The sequence below is a fragment of the Vollenhovia emeryi genome, unplaced genomic scaffold (assembly GCF_000949405.1).
Source record: "Vollenhovia emeryi isolate VEMERY1.0 unplaced genomic scaffold, V.emery_V1.0 DF939267.1, whole genome shotgun sequence".
In the NCBI taxonomy this organism is placed as follows: domain Eukaryota; kingdom Metazoa; phylum Arthropoda; class Insecta; order Hymenoptera; family Formicidae; genus Vollenhovia; species Vollenhovia emeryi.
The window spans coordinates 159,505-173,499 of NW_011967099.1; the positions used below are offsets into that span (position 1 = coordinate 159,505).

Here is a 13,995-nt window from a genome sequence, read left to right on the forward strand (position 1 = left end):
TCAATTGTAATTTAATTAGCCTTATTTTGCACGTATTTATGTAAAGAATAAACTGTAAAAATTTGAAACAATTCTCACATAACTGATTTTACGAAAGAATTACCTTAATCTCGATTTATTTATTGTTAATTGAGATTCGTGTACAGTTGGACCTGCATTTTTATCATCGTTTTTCTCGCCTATACAAATCACTGAGTTTCAGGCTGTATACATATATGCGTGTACTACCACAGACTTTAATAGAAGCTGCGTTAACAGCCTGAAACTCATTGATGTATAGATGGGAATAAAGATTATAAAAATGTGAATCCTAGTAAAACTGAGGTGCGAGCATTCACGAATAAGGCCCAGTATCACAGTGGCTAGTTAGCTTAACTAGTTGTTAAGTAGCGATGCCAACCACTGATACAAAATTTGATAAGCTATTTACAAGGTTATATATATATGTATAATATATATATATAAACAATATATGTATACAAATATTTCAATATATATGTATATTTCTTTTAAGCTTATTTGCGAAAATGCAACTTGTCAAAACCACTGTGATACTGGGCCTAAGACTGTACCCCGCATGTTTTCAGCGAACCGAGAAACATTTAGATTCTGGCCTGCGAAGGCTACAGAGCGAATTTACAAGAGAGTTTATTTCGGACGCTTGTAAATTTTAAATTTCTCTTTTTAGCCGCTTGATTTAATTCAATTTGTCTATTTTCCGTAGAGTTTATTTACGTACTATCGATTTTGCGATTTTACGATAAAGAATCACCTGGACATTACCTGCCAGTTGCGATAAATTATGCATATTAGCCGAGTAGATTATGCATAATAGTCAATGATTTTAACGCGATAAAATTTCTGACGTGAACCTACATTATTAGACATTCAAACTCGCTGATCCGATATCCTCGACGCTACGTTGTTTTTGTTCCTCGCGTTTTTATCCTTTTTTTTCTACTTGTGTTCTTCCCGCGCGTGTGCCTGCGCGACCGTTCCTCCATCGATAAAGATAAGGATAAAGATTTTATGGCCGACGGCGAGCGCTCCTGGAATGATCAATAACCGCTTTCTCACCCTGTGTAACTCGCGCAGAAAAAATCTCGGGAGGAGAGCAAGGGTGCCGGTAGCGGCGTGGAGATAATCGAGAACGAGCCGTACAGCAACGGTCCGGGAGGTAACGGGCAGTATACACACAAAATCTATCACGTGGGCAGCCACCTGCCGAGCTGGTTCAAGAGCCTCCTGCCGAAATCGGCGCTGATCGTCAAGGAGGAGGCATGGAACGCCTATCCGTACACCAAGACCCGCTACACGTGCCCGTTCATGGAGAAGTTCTCCGTCGAGATCGAAACCTACTACTTCCCGGACGATGGCCACCAAGAGAACGTCTTCAATCTCAGCGGCAGTGATTACAGGAACAGGATCGTGGGTAAAGAGGAGATTAGATTGGACTTGGGCTCGGTTTCACCAAATCGCTTAACTTTAATCTTAGTTTAATTCACGTTTGTCTCTTTCTAAAGTAACAGCTGGAAAGAGACAAAGAACGAATTAAGTTGTGAGCTCAATGTTAAGCGGCGTTGGTGAAACCGGGTCTTAGATGAACGCGGGACACGACGTGCTACGTAACAACGATGCAGTTGAGCCTGAAAGCAAAAATACCCTAACAGCACATAAAATACATTCATAGAACATACCTTATAATGTTCTGACAATGTTCTTACACTATACGTTTGCGATACCATACCGAACATTTTTAGGATACACATGTGCTGCTAGGATACCGTGAACTTTGCGACGTGAAATGTATGTTTATTACAATGATAGATTCCCGATAAAATTGTTCGCTAATTTTCCGTACGCTTTATTGATTACTGTAGAATATCGCTCGTCGTTTATTTCTTGTCTGTTAAAAACTGAAGTTATGTCATGATTTCCCGATTATTCAGAAGGTTTTTTTTTGCCGTTGCTGTCAATGACATTTGTAAACGACTGTTGACTTTAATAATTGAAAAATAACGCGGTGATACACAAGTACGCCGATTGACTCCGCGACAATTTGTTTCCAAGACCTGATCGACATTGTCAAGGATCAGCCGTACGGGGCGGACTACGTGAAGGAGGAGGACCCTAAGCTGTACGTGTCGGAGAGGACCGGAAGAGGCCCGCTGGAGGACACGTGGCTGGAGGATTATTGGGCCGATGTGGAAGTATACATCTCCCCATTTCTCTCTCTTTCTCTCTCTCTATCTCTTTCGAAGAATTTTACACCTATCCGCTTAAGTAGTATCACCGTTGATACATTAGCGATTCTCTCGCTAGGGAAAGCAACAGCCAACGCCGTCGGGAAAGTCACTAATGTGCGCGTACAAGCTATGCCGAGTAGAGTTCCGTTATTGGGGCATGCAAACGAAATTAGAAAAATTCATACAGGACGTAGGTTAGTACCGTTACGTGCTTACCACTCTGCCTTATCTTGCCCTTTGGATGCCGGGCATTTAACTCCGACATTTTTATCTCGAACGCGGGGACTGCCTTCATCAGGCTTCTTGCCGGGAAGATCATTTCCCAGAAATGAGATCAGAAATGAGATTCTTTCTGAAACTTTTGAATAAAGATATCGCATGCTCTTTCCTTCGGGATGAAACGAAATTGGAGCAACTTGAGCCTTGCCAATTTAAGCACGCGTTTCTCTTCGTAGTGCGAACTAAGTTTTCACTCTTTGGTACACGGAGTGTCTCGGAAGTTGTGCGTTTTTTCGGGAATAATGAGCTAAAGTGACGAAGATTATGCTTCTTTAATATTGTGCGAGTACAAAAACAATTATTTTTAAATTTGTATTGAATGGTTTTCGCACAATTTGATGCTAAAAAAATGCCGCGCGTAATTACAATTTATTAAAACGGTCGAAAGAAATTGCACAATCTTTGATGCATCCTGCGTACTGTAAGTTTATCCATTTTTCGCTTTTTTTTATGAATAACGATGCTTTGAGTTTGCCAAATTTAAGGCGATACAAATTCTTATGCCAAGAGCCCGGCAGCTAAAGGGTTAACCCTTTCGATCATGAATCTTTATTCTGTTAAAAACATCTTGTTTAACTTGGATTGTTTCAAATTGAAGGCTGTAAATCGAGGATCAAGTATTCATGAAAAATCGTTTAAGTGCACCTTAAAAGAAAATTAATTCAAATTTACTAGAGCTGCAATTCTATTATTGATCCACAACATTTTTCTAGATCTTTCGTATCTCGAACATTGTATTTTAATTTAGAAAGTGTAACTCATCTTTATACCGAAGTCGAAGCGCGCGGGAAAGAAAAATAGATTTTTGACGTAAAGACTCATCTCTTCAGATTAGCAGAATTGTAATCTATTTCGTTTATCGATTCCCTATTACTTTTTGTCTACGCAACATCGGGCGTTGCCGTTGTTGGAGCAGCCTCTTCCTACCCCGTGACACACAAGAAGTCGTGATCGAAAGGGTTAATTTTAACCGGCGCATCCGGTCGGCCGTGCGTGAGACGTATTAAGGTCGGTTCCAGCTCTGCGGAAGACGATGGTGCGGGCGCACAGGCAGGCCTGGGCCTGGCAGGACGAGTGGAACGGTCTGACGATGGCAGACATCAGGGAGATCGAGCGGCAGACGCAATTGGCCCTGCAGCGAAAGATGGGCCTGAGCGACTCGGAGGACGAGCTCGAGGACGAGAAACGGAAGGCGAGCGCGACGGCAACGACGGCGATCACGACGACGACGGCGACGCCGGCGAAGATGACGTCGGAGGAATCGGCGGTAGCCAAGACGCTGGCGGCCACCCTGGGCAGCATCGAGAAGAACGAGGAGGCGCAGAGTCCGCCGTCCGTCAGGAAGCCGTCCGACATTCCCATCATCAACACGGCGGCCAGCTCCGAGGGTGAGATCAGCCCCGAGGAGCCGATCGACCTGGATGAGATCAAGTAAGATTATTCCCGAGTCTACCTTATTCGCAAAATACTGACAGTTGTGCCGATAAGTGAACTTGTATCCTCTGCGATAAGATTTTATTTTCAAACAAGATCGAGTGGGCTTTTTAGAAATTTGTTTCTTAGGCCCGGTTTCACCAACGTCGCTTAACTTCAAGCCTAGCTTAATTCGTTCTTTGTCCCTTTCCAACTGTTACTTTAGAAAGAGACAAACATGAATTAAACTAAGATCAAAGTTAAGCGACGTTTGGTGAAACCGGGCCTTATTCTTTTAAACAAAATCGGAGTTTATATCCAGAGTAATTGTATACTACTATACGTTGAATATCTTTTCTTGGCGAGAAGATGATCTTTCTTGACAGTGAATTGAAGATGTAGGACAAATTTTTTGGTTTCATTAAAGGACTTTATATGATTATGCAAAAATGTGGAAAAATGTTTTTCTATTGTAATTTATTTAATACTTTGTCGTCTATTGTCCATGAAGCATTTGTTAGGTGTGGTAGAAATTGTTTTTATATGTTGTCATTGTGCGTGTGTCAAGTAGTGTGTGATATCGCTCTCATTATTCTCTGAAAACGATAAGATAATTACGAATTCATCATATCTGCGGTGTTAGTTTGTGACTTTGACTGCAGCTGATTGCCACAAAGAATCGCGTTCTAGATGATAATAAAGTAACGTGATAACAATTGTATTTTTAATACAGACCGAGCAGAAACTAACGCTTATGGCTGGCTGTTTTTCATACAAGGAAAAGTGAAGATAAATACAATTACAGATCCTTTAATGATAATGTCATATCTTTGTCCTCTTTCAACTCTACTTTCGCACGATTTAAGCCTTTCATGACCTAATTATTTTAAAAACATGAAACACTGGCATGTCCCAAGGAACCAGAGAGGCAAAAAATATAATTGGGACCTATATGTCCCAGTGGTTATAAAAGGTCATAAGAATATGCAACTGTACGCTCTAAACGCGAGTGAACTCGTCATGAATCAATAACGTTCGGGCAACAAAAGACGAGTTTAAACGTCCCCGGACAATAGTGTGTTAACAAATTAATAATCGGACTAAAAGCGAGCTGCGTTGCAGAAATGCGGCCGCCGCGAAGGCCAAGAAAGAGTGGATGAAAAAGAACTTGCACTCGCCGAGTTTGAACCAGAGCTTCGACATCCAGATCGCGAACTGGAGGATGGAGAGCATCGTCAGGGAGTCCGAATCCGGCAGCGACGACGAATTCTTCGATTGCCAGGGTAAGACTGTTAAGACGCATGAGTACGTATAGCATGCCTGTGATAATCTAGAGAAAACGCATTAACATAGTTCGTAACAAATGAATGATGGCCGGATGATAATTCTGCGACATGCTGCTTTCCGCCGTAATGAGTCTTAAATAAATCAATGGAAGGCCTAAGACTTGATTATAAATGTCAAATTTAATGAGAGAGCTTAATGAAAAGATATATTATCAAAAAGTTAAATACTGAATATTCCAAGAAATCCAAAGAGCTATCGAATATCATTCAGGCATTAATGTCGAAATAATTAACGGGTTAATAGTAGAACGAACATATAATAATCTTGAATGACAATCTTGATAAATAATAATCTTCAGAAAATGAAAAGAATCTATTTGCAGATTGTTCAGACGTGCTATTATTTGAAGATATTTAAATTTGACATTTAACAATAAGATACTTCTGTATAGTATATATATATATATATAAATAATTTCCTTGAGATATAAAACGTGTTCTGTTATCTAACGTAATTATAACATCGATATGTCTTATAATGATGCTCCTTGCTAATTCTTGTGAATTATGCGAAAGAAGTGTGTCTTACAACAATGCATAGATAACTCAAGTAGAAACAACAGCATGTGCTGCGTTTTTATGTGTATCCTCTTTGTTTTTTATGTCGCACCCCCATACTGCAGCTGGGTTCATTATACCTGTTATACGCAAAGGTAGGACACGTAGAATAAGCGAGATAAGTTACGAGAGAAAGAGTAAGAGAGAGAGAGAGAGAGAGAGAGAGAGAAAGCAAAAGAAAAAGAAAAGAGAAAAGAGAGGAGGAAAGAGAGAGAGAGTCGTCATACACACATATCATCTGTGCAGAATTAAAGAATGGCCTTAAAATAGACGATGCGATAAATCGAGCTGTTTGGCACATACAAAATTTGCATCTTTCGGCGTGACATGCGACTAAGATTAGACTCGAGCATGAAAATCCGCGAAAGGTTCACACGCGGCATGCGGCAGCATGGCTATACGTAGTAAAGAGACTTAACCGATCTAGTGGCTAACGAAAATTAACTTGTGCATACGTTAGATAAAGTTTTACATTAGAGTATTGCATTAGATGGGATAACATATGCGAAATGACCTCTATATAATCTAGAATTCGAATCTATAATTGCAATCGAGCTTCTGTTTGTATACCGCAGACTGTTACTACAAATATTGTTATTACAAAATTGTTATCGTTTGTGAGATCATGCTCTCTTTAAAGCATCATATTTTATATTATCGATACATGTATTATTGCGAGTCCTGTTTCGAAATATATACAATTAATCGGGGAGAAAGCACATTGCATAAGCAGTGTTAACGTTTCTGATTACACAGAGGACTTTGAAGATACCTCTTCATTAGCTAAATGGAGTTCTTTGGATCTTCTAGCAGAAGGGGAGGATACGACTGTGCGGACACCATCTGCTACAAACGAGCCAGGTTAATATATATATTCTAAAACATATTTTTGTGGCGCATAAATGTATCAATTATTATTAAGCTTTCACCACATTATTTTCTGTCTACTAAATTATTTTCATTTTCAAAAAAAGCGTAGAACAAATTATTAAATTCGTCTCTGCTCTTTCAACTATAAACGGTAACAACGGAAATGCTTTCCCTATTTTCAGACGATACAATATTTTCGCCTTCGTATCTGCAACGCATCACCAGTGAACGAAGCAGCAAGAGATTGCAGATTACCACGTCGGCCAGCATTGACATGTCGTGTCCAGCATCCCCTCAACATTCTCCTACGCATCACCCGTGCAAAATTACTGTTTTAATTATTGTGGTACATGGCGGCAGTGTTTTAGGTAAATGAAGATTTTTTTAATTTGAGAAAGTTTACATTATAGATTTTTACATTTTGTGTTTAGTTATTATGCATACGTCTCTCTCTCCTTTATTACATAACTGTTTGTTGGCATAGAACTGGTATCTTATTATGTTGACGTGAAAAGAATTGACCAAGAAAATCACTGTGTCAGCATATATCGATCCAGAATCGCGTTTTTATATTTCAGACGCGAATGTCGATTTAACGGCGAAAAAATCAGACATAACGACATTCCGTGGAGCTTTCGAATCCGTCATGAGACAGCATTATTCTAGCATGGTCGGTCACGTATCTGTTAAATTCGTCGCCTGCCCTTCTATTTGCACCGAAGGCCTGGGAATTTTGTCAAGGTAATATTATCTATTTTCTTTTATGTTCGAATGTTATCTACGGATGTTGCCGTAATCTTATTATAATTTCATTGCGTAGCCTGAGTCCATACAGCTTCGACATGTCGCCTTCGTGCATGGATGCTCCGCAAGTGACGCACGACACTATCCCGATCGGTGCGATTCCGCTGTTAGCGAGCTCGAGTTCCGAATATCAAGACACAGTGTCGCGCGTGGTGATGAGTGCCAACCAAGTGTATCATGACTTCATCAAGAGCGATGAGGGTAAAGGTTTCAGCGGGCAGATTTGCTTTGTGGGTGATTCAGTGGGGTCGATTCTGACCTATGACGCCCTGTGCAAGGCGACGCAGCACTCGAGACACAGTAGCGAGAACAGCATTCTAGAAGGTAGCGGTCAGCAGGGTAACGATAACGGTGGGAACGAAGATGGCAAGCATTTGTCCGCGCCATCTCCCAGAAGAAGGTCTTCCGGTACGAGGTGAGCAATTACGGTTAATGACTAAACCTCTTTTAAATGAAGTTAAGAAAAGACAAAAGGGAAAACCAATATATCGCGAACCAATGTCAATTATTTATATTAGAGATAATGCATTGAATAGAATTGACCTGGGACTATGAAAATATTAATCGGTTCTTATTATTAATGTGTCGTTTACAGTGACAACAAGCTGGACTTTGAAGTGGGTGACTTTTTTATGTTCGGTAGTCCGCTTGCTTTAGTCCTCGCTTACAGAAAGATTGCCGCGTCTAGCGACAGGAATAGTTTTATACCTAGGCCGTTAGTCAACCAAGTGTACAATCTGTTTCATCCGACGGATCCCGTGGTCGCGAGATTGGAACCGTTGATCTCAGCGAGGTTTTCGTTGATCGCGCCGGTCAATATTGCCCAATATCAAAAGTATCCGCTCGGCAATGGCCAGCCTTATCACTTGCGTAAGTATATTGGGATTGCAAATAGGATTATGGAATGTAGAAGCAGAAGTTTCTCACTCTCCAAGATCTGTGGTGAAATTGAACAAAAGAACGATACATTTAAAGCAGATTGTAAACTTGATTTCAGTGGAGACTATCCAGACCAATCCGCAACTGTTTGCTGACGGATTGAATGTTCCCAATCTTCAAATGTCGCATTTAAGAAGATTATCCGATATATCACTTCAAAGTACAATGTCAGGCATTATCGACAATGTTCCTTTACAGGCAGTGTCTGCCCGTACGTAGAAATTATTTATTATATTTACTTACTGACTATGTCCACAATTTAAAAACTTGGCTAGAAGCTTGGATTACAAAATTTAATTTGCGATAGTTGTTTTAAGCAAGCATCGATTTTTTCATAGAACGAGCGAATCATTCTATGTCAAATGTACCGAAGTAGTCTGAAGCTTATTATTACGTTCCAGTGATGCAAAAGTGGTGGGGCACCAAAAGACTAGACTATGCGCTCTATTGTCCAGAGGGTCTCGCTAATTTTCCTACAAATGCCTTGCCGCATCTCTTCCACGCTAGTTATTGGGAGTCTTCGGACGTGATTGCGTTCATTTTGAGACAATTGGGCAGATTCGATTTGCCATTGCTCGGCAACGAAGAAAAAGATCTCACTTGCTTCCGTCCAGGTCAACCCAGAGAAAAATGGAATAAAAAACGTACCTCCGTTAAACTTAAGGTTCGTTGCTCTATCAATTTTACATTTAATATTTAATTGTCTGTTATTTAAAAATAGTTCTTTGCTCACGTTGACATATTGCAGAATGTTGCTGCCAATCACAGAGCGAATGATGTCATCGTGAGGGAAGGTGCACCACAAGTATTAGTCGCTAGGTTTATGTACAGTCCTATTGATATGATAACTTTAACAGGTATAAATAAAATTAAGAAAAGAATTTGCCTAAATCTTTGTATAATAGCAAATGGTCTATTTAACCAAAATCCAAATATCATGTTTAGTAAATAACTTATTTCAATTATTCTGTATATTATATAATAATAATAATAATTTTATATTGAAACAAAATGTAAGACGAAAAATATTTATGATGCCGTAGGTGAGAAAGTTGATATCCATATTATGAAAAACGCACCGGCAGGCGAGTGGACGTACCTTTCTACTGAGGTAACTGACAAGAATGGTAGAATAATTTACAAAATACCAGATGACAAAGTGCTAGGTTACGGACTTTTTCCAGTAAAGATGGTTGTAAGGTAATATATTTTTCTCTTTAAAATTTAAGTAGATATCTATTAATGCAAGTTATTATTCATGTAGATTAAAATTGCTACTAGTAATTAAAATTAATTAGAATGCTCTAATCGAGGAAGATTGAAATTAATACCATATTTCACATTATATGAATGAAAGTTACTTTAAATGAGAGTCAAAGTATAAACGAATAAATGAGAACAATTAAGGGTGTAATTAATATAAATGACCTTTTTTAATGCAAAGGAAATACAGACTTTTAATACAAATGCACATGCACATTCGCGTTTCAGGGGAGATCATACATCTGTAGATTTTTTCATGGCTGTGATACCGCCGAGAACTGAGTGTGTGGTTTTTAGTATAGACGGTTCTTTTGCCGCTAGTAGGTCGGTGAGTGGTAAAGATCCGAAAGTCTGGGCTGGTGCTGTCGATGTTGTGAGGTAACGTATCATAAAGACGAATTAGAACGAATTCCGCAAACTGTATTTATCTCTTTATCCGTGCAATGCAAAAATATTTACAACAAAAGGGTTCGCACAAAAGGGTGTCACAGTTGTAATTTGGAAATCAACTATAAAAATATATTCTGTGGCAAATTTATAACATCTTTTTTTTGCAAAAAGTGGACATTGTTAAAAATCTTCTTTATTGTTTCTTGTAGGCATTGGCAGGAACTGGGTTACCTCATCATTTATATTACCGCGAGACCCGATATGCAACAGCAGACAGTAGTTTCCTGGCTGTCGCAACATAATTTTCCTCATGGTCTCGTCTCATTTGCCGACGGCCTGTCCAGAGATCCGCTCGCCCACAAGGCTGCCTACTTGAATAAGCTTGTGAAGGTTTGTACACGCTAGTATTATATATGTAATTACTAATCAGCATGTACAGCTAACAATAGAACTAAATAAATCAATTAAATATTCATGCATGATCAAGTCTCATGCTGCGAATACTTTTGTGCCCGAATAAACAAGCAAATCTACAAGCTATGTTCTTTTATTTAATTCGGATGGATATCTGGCAACCTGTAAGAATGTGTATTATCCAGTGCACAGTGACAAGTATATCCATTAATTTCAAAATTAATTTCTTACTTCTACCAAGTTGAGAAGGTTTGACCATTTTCTTTTCACGTCTTGGAAGAAATCCCAATAGAATTATGACTAATCGCGCCTCACTTCTTTACTCTGCGCGATAAAATGTTGATACCAAATTAATAATGATCCATTGGATATAGGAGCACGGTATGATAATCCATCAGGCGTACGGCAGCGAGAAGGACATTAACGTGTATACGGCGATAAGCCTGAAACCGAGCCAGATCTTCATAATCGGCAAAGTATCGAAGAAGCATCAAGCTATGGCGACAATACTGTACGACGGGTATGCCGCTCATTTGAGCACGTTGCAGGCACACGGGGGTTCGCGGCCTGCTCAAGGTAACGCGCGCATGGTAATTCCCAGAGGTCAATTCGGCTTACCAGGACAGAATACTTCTCTGCGTCGACGAAGGTGAGCCTTTCTAGCAATGCACTCCGACAATATCGTAACAAGAGATCTTCCCACGCTTCGCTAAAGGATCAAGTATCTTTTTTGCCGGATTCTGTTGTTCGTTACGCTGAAAATGTAGTTATGCATTTACTGTGTTCCGGAATCAATTGCACCTGTGATTGTGGCTGTTAAATTCACAATTAAGATTACCAATCACTTCTGCTTATTCTTACACTTAGTTTCTTATTGTAGTTTTTCTTCTTCACAATAATGCAGGCATCGGTAAGCTTTTCTGAAATATTATTACATTCTAAAAGAGTGTGTTGAGATCAATTTGTAATAAATAATTTAACTCATTTTTTTCTACATTTAGCAGTTTAGTATAATTATAACAGAGGAGAAAACTCGAACTGTCCGAGAACGAAAAACTGTTTAGTTCGTTAACATTGGTGCAACTGACTTTCGAAGCTACAAGGGGAAGATGCAATCAGCATCTTTGCGAGAGCGAGTTAATCCTCTCAACCCTCTGTTGCCCAATTGCTTGAAATTCCTTTCAAACACAACTGTTTTGTCCTCTTTCTTTCGTTCTGGTTAATCGTTAGATTGCCGGTTTGGATCGTCCATTTAACAATCGCTCATGAAAGTCGAGAAGCTATCTGACGAACTCTTGAATCTTTCGGAAAATATATCTTGTGAGGTCGACGCATATAAATGTTGGTGCAATGTGTATTTAAATTAAAGTTTATTCGATTTAATAACAGATGAGATAAAAATAAATTTTCGACATTTGCCCAGTTTGGTGCAGATCTATTCTTTACATACCTTTATTGCGGTCAGGCAAGAAAGGGTTGAGAAAGGACACCTTGTGCGGCGTTCGCGCGCGGGATTGCCATAGCTGTTCGGCTAACGGCAAAGTGTGTGTGTGTCCTTTGCGTGTGTGAAAACGAGCACCGGCTATGTTCCAGTAACGACACAGCGGTGAACTCCCCGGCGCGCAACAGCGTCTACTTAAAGCGGAAAATCTACCTTACTCACATCTAACACACGCCTATAATCTACGTACAATTTACTTACTCACATTGGTAACTATCTAATAACCGTCTACTGCTTAATCATTGTCATAGGCGCCGGCGGTGCGCGATAATTGTTCTGCAACTGATATAATTAAATAAGTATTGCATTCGTTAGCTCGAGTTTAACTCGATTGCTCAAGGGCGCTGCACGGCCTCTTCTGCTTTCGTTGCTCGTCTCTTTATAGGAGCGGAAATTGTAAGCCTTTTGCTCAATCTTCACTTTGGAGAACCGAACGAATTGTTTCACAGCTGTTGCTGCTCCTCGTCGTTTTTATTGAATTTAACTCGACTGGTTTGAACTAACAAACTGAACAATTGATCCAAATCGGGAATGCGTCGGCGCCTATGCCCTCCGCTTTTCCCCAAATCTCTATCGCAGATATCGCAGCGCGATCCCTTACTGGTAGAAAGATCGCGAACCAGATTGTATTATCTCTTCGCGCGTGGAAACAGCGTGCGTTGAACAATCGCGGAAATTGGCAGCGGCTTACATCGAGGTCTATTAAGATCGACGTCTGTGTAGACACGTTTGAATCGCGCACGGGGAAGGACGTTGAACGAGGAAGAGGAACAATTGAATCGTAGAACGTTTGATTGCGAAGGCCAATGCGAATTGTCGCGACTGCCAGCTCGGATCGACGTTTCGTAATCAACGTTCCACTGCCTCGCTCTTCCCTTACGGATCGGATCTTTTTACCATTAACGCGCGCTGCACCGGCCACGTCCCCACGCTGTCTAGTCAGTAAAGCGGAGGCCCACCAGACCGAATTTCGCTGACCAGTCTCTTGATTGCAGGTACCTGCTATGAGGATATGTCGCGTTATCCCAGCGTAACGTTAAATATCACACTTCTCTGTCTCTATCTCTCACTCGGCGAAAAGCTGTTGTCGCCATACCTACGCTCAAACTCATTGTTTGCCTATCGGCTAGTACACAATGTCCAGGATCTATGGTTAATCCGCTCTATGACCGCTCGCTAGATACGCCCGGGAAATAGAGTCGTTTTCGTAATCCTCCTCGAAACGAACCGGTCTCACTTTAGCGACGAAGGTAAACCGTCGTCTCACGTTCCGCTTGAAACTTGTTAGATGAGTGTTTTATGTCACAGTACGCTAGATCCACCACCTAGACCGCTCCGCGTTTTACGTGTCTCTCCAACTGACGGGATTCTCACTTAATATCTTAATCCAAATTTAAATTGGCTCGCGGGTTCAGAACTTATAGGATTAGAGGATATTTTAACTGAATAATTAATGTCTCTTTCAACAGGATTCAAATGTAATCTGTTTAATGAAAATAATTCTTTTTTAATACAGGGATGACTTTTTCATTTATTGAAATTTATGGTGATTTACTGTAACATCAGGTATATTCAGTTTCTATCTAGAGTTTTATTAACGTAACTTATAATATAATACATAATAATTGAGATTTTGTCATGTATAATTAATGAGATTTCCATTAAAATTCACGTAAATATTGTAATCTTTTTTCAAAAGATATAAAGGGTGTTTCATTTCGAGGTATAGAACTTTGAATTTAAATAAAACACAGAAAAACAATTTAATGGCCACGAATGTGACTTTATTTGAAAGATAATTTTATGCCATTAATGTTTGAATATGATTTCGGACATGTGGCCGCCGCGGCTGGTGCGTACATGGCGTAATCTGGAGGTCCAATTTTCGATCACTCTTCGCAGCATTTCTGGTCGTATTTCGGCTATAACGCGTCGAATGTTGGCTTCCAAGTGTTCAATAGTCTCTGGCTTA

The 13,995-nt window shown here is 39.9% G+C and overlaps 1 protein-coding gene across 16 annotated transcripts in view; it reads left to right on the plus strand.

Annotated features, from left to right (window-relative positions):
• LOC105559492 (protein retinal degeneration B) overlaps window positions 1–13,995 on the plus strand; it is a 76,557-nt gene that overhangs the window by 56,796 nt on the left and 5,766 nt on the right. For 9 of the 16 annotated variants that reach the window (XM_012007810.1, XM_012007809.1, XM_012007816.1 and 6 more), the window contains 18 exons: window positions 1,096–1,432; window positions 2,071–2,210; window positions 2,323–2,440; window positions 3,545–3,956; window positions 5,061–5,221; window positions 5,908–5,937; window positions 6,599–6,703; window positions 6,895–7,080; window positions 7,291–7,453; window positions 7,533–7,931; window positions 8,112–8,386; window positions 8,514–8,666; window positions 8,857–9,119; window positions 9,204–9,312; window positions 9,499–9,655; window positions 9,947–10,096; window positions 10,318–10,498; window positions 10,897–11,171. In XM_012007810.1, the coding sequence (XP_011863200.1) occupies window positions 1,096–1,432; window positions 2,071–2,210; window positions 2,323–2,440; window positions 3,545–3,956; window positions 5,061–5,221; window positions 5,908–5,937; window positions 6,599–6,703; window positions 6,895–7,080; window positions 7,291–7,453; window positions 7,533–7,931; window positions 8,112–8,386; window positions 8,514–8,666; window positions 8,857–9,119; window positions 9,204–9,312; window positions 9,499–9,655; window positions 9,947–10,096; window positions 10,318–10,498; window positions 10,897–11,171 (3,614 nt within the window). Of the gene's footprint in view, window positions 1–1,095; window positions 1,433–2,070; window positions 2,211–2,322; window positions 2,441–3,544; window positions 3,957–5,060; window positions 5,222–5,907; window positions 5,938–6,598; window positions 6,704–6,894; window positions 7,081–7,290; window positions 7,454–7,532; window positions 7,932–8,111; window positions 8,387–8,513; window positions 8,667–8,856; window positions 9,120–9,203; window positions 9,313–9,498; window positions 9,656–9,946; window positions 10,097–10,317; window positions 10,499–10,896; window positions 11,172–12,115; window positions 12,233–13,018; window positions 13,090–13,995 lie in introns of those variants that run through there. The other 7 variants (XM_012007817.1, XM_012007821.1, XM_012007820.1 and 4 more) reach the window with 6 other exon arrangements.